The sequence below is a fragment of the Eimeria mitis genome, genomic scaffold (genome assembly GCF_000499745.2).
Source record: "Eimeria mitis Houghton genomic scaffold, Emh_scaff2226, whole genome shotgun sequence".
NCBI classification, from domain to species: Eukaryota; Apicomplexa; class Conoidasida; order Eucoccidiorida; family Eimeriidae; genus Eimeria; species Eimeria mitis.
The window spans coordinates 2194-2395 of NW_013570554.1; the positions used below are offsets into that span (position 1 = coordinate 2194).

The 202-nt window shown below is 50.0% G+C and overlaps 1 protein-coding gene across 1 annotated transcript in view; it reads left to right on the forward strand.

Annotated features, from left to right (window-relative positions):
* Positions 1 to 202, forward strand: part of EMH_0050590 (uncharacterized protein) — a gene marked incomplete at both ends in the record, with an annotated part of 8151 nt that overhangs the window by 1073 nt on the left and 6876 nt on the right. Inside the window, one exon of the mRNA XM_038022021.1 lies at positions 1 to 48. Within this exon, the coding sequence (XP_037877875.1) occupies positions 1 to 48 (48 nt within the window). The remainder of the gene's footprint in view (positions 49 to 202) is intronic.

Genomic DNA, 202 nt, shown 5'->3' on the forward strand with positions numbered 1-202 from the left:
TGAGAAAAAATAAAAAAGAACAAAGTGCACTAGCAGCACAAGGAAGAGGTATGCTGCTGCTGCTGCTGCTGCTGCTGCTGTTGCTTCTGATGCTGATGCTGTTGCTGCTGCTGATGCTGCTGTTGCTGTTGCTGTTGATGGTGATGCTGTTGCTGCTGATGCTGCTGCTGCTGCTGTTGGTGATGCTGTTGCTGCTGATGCA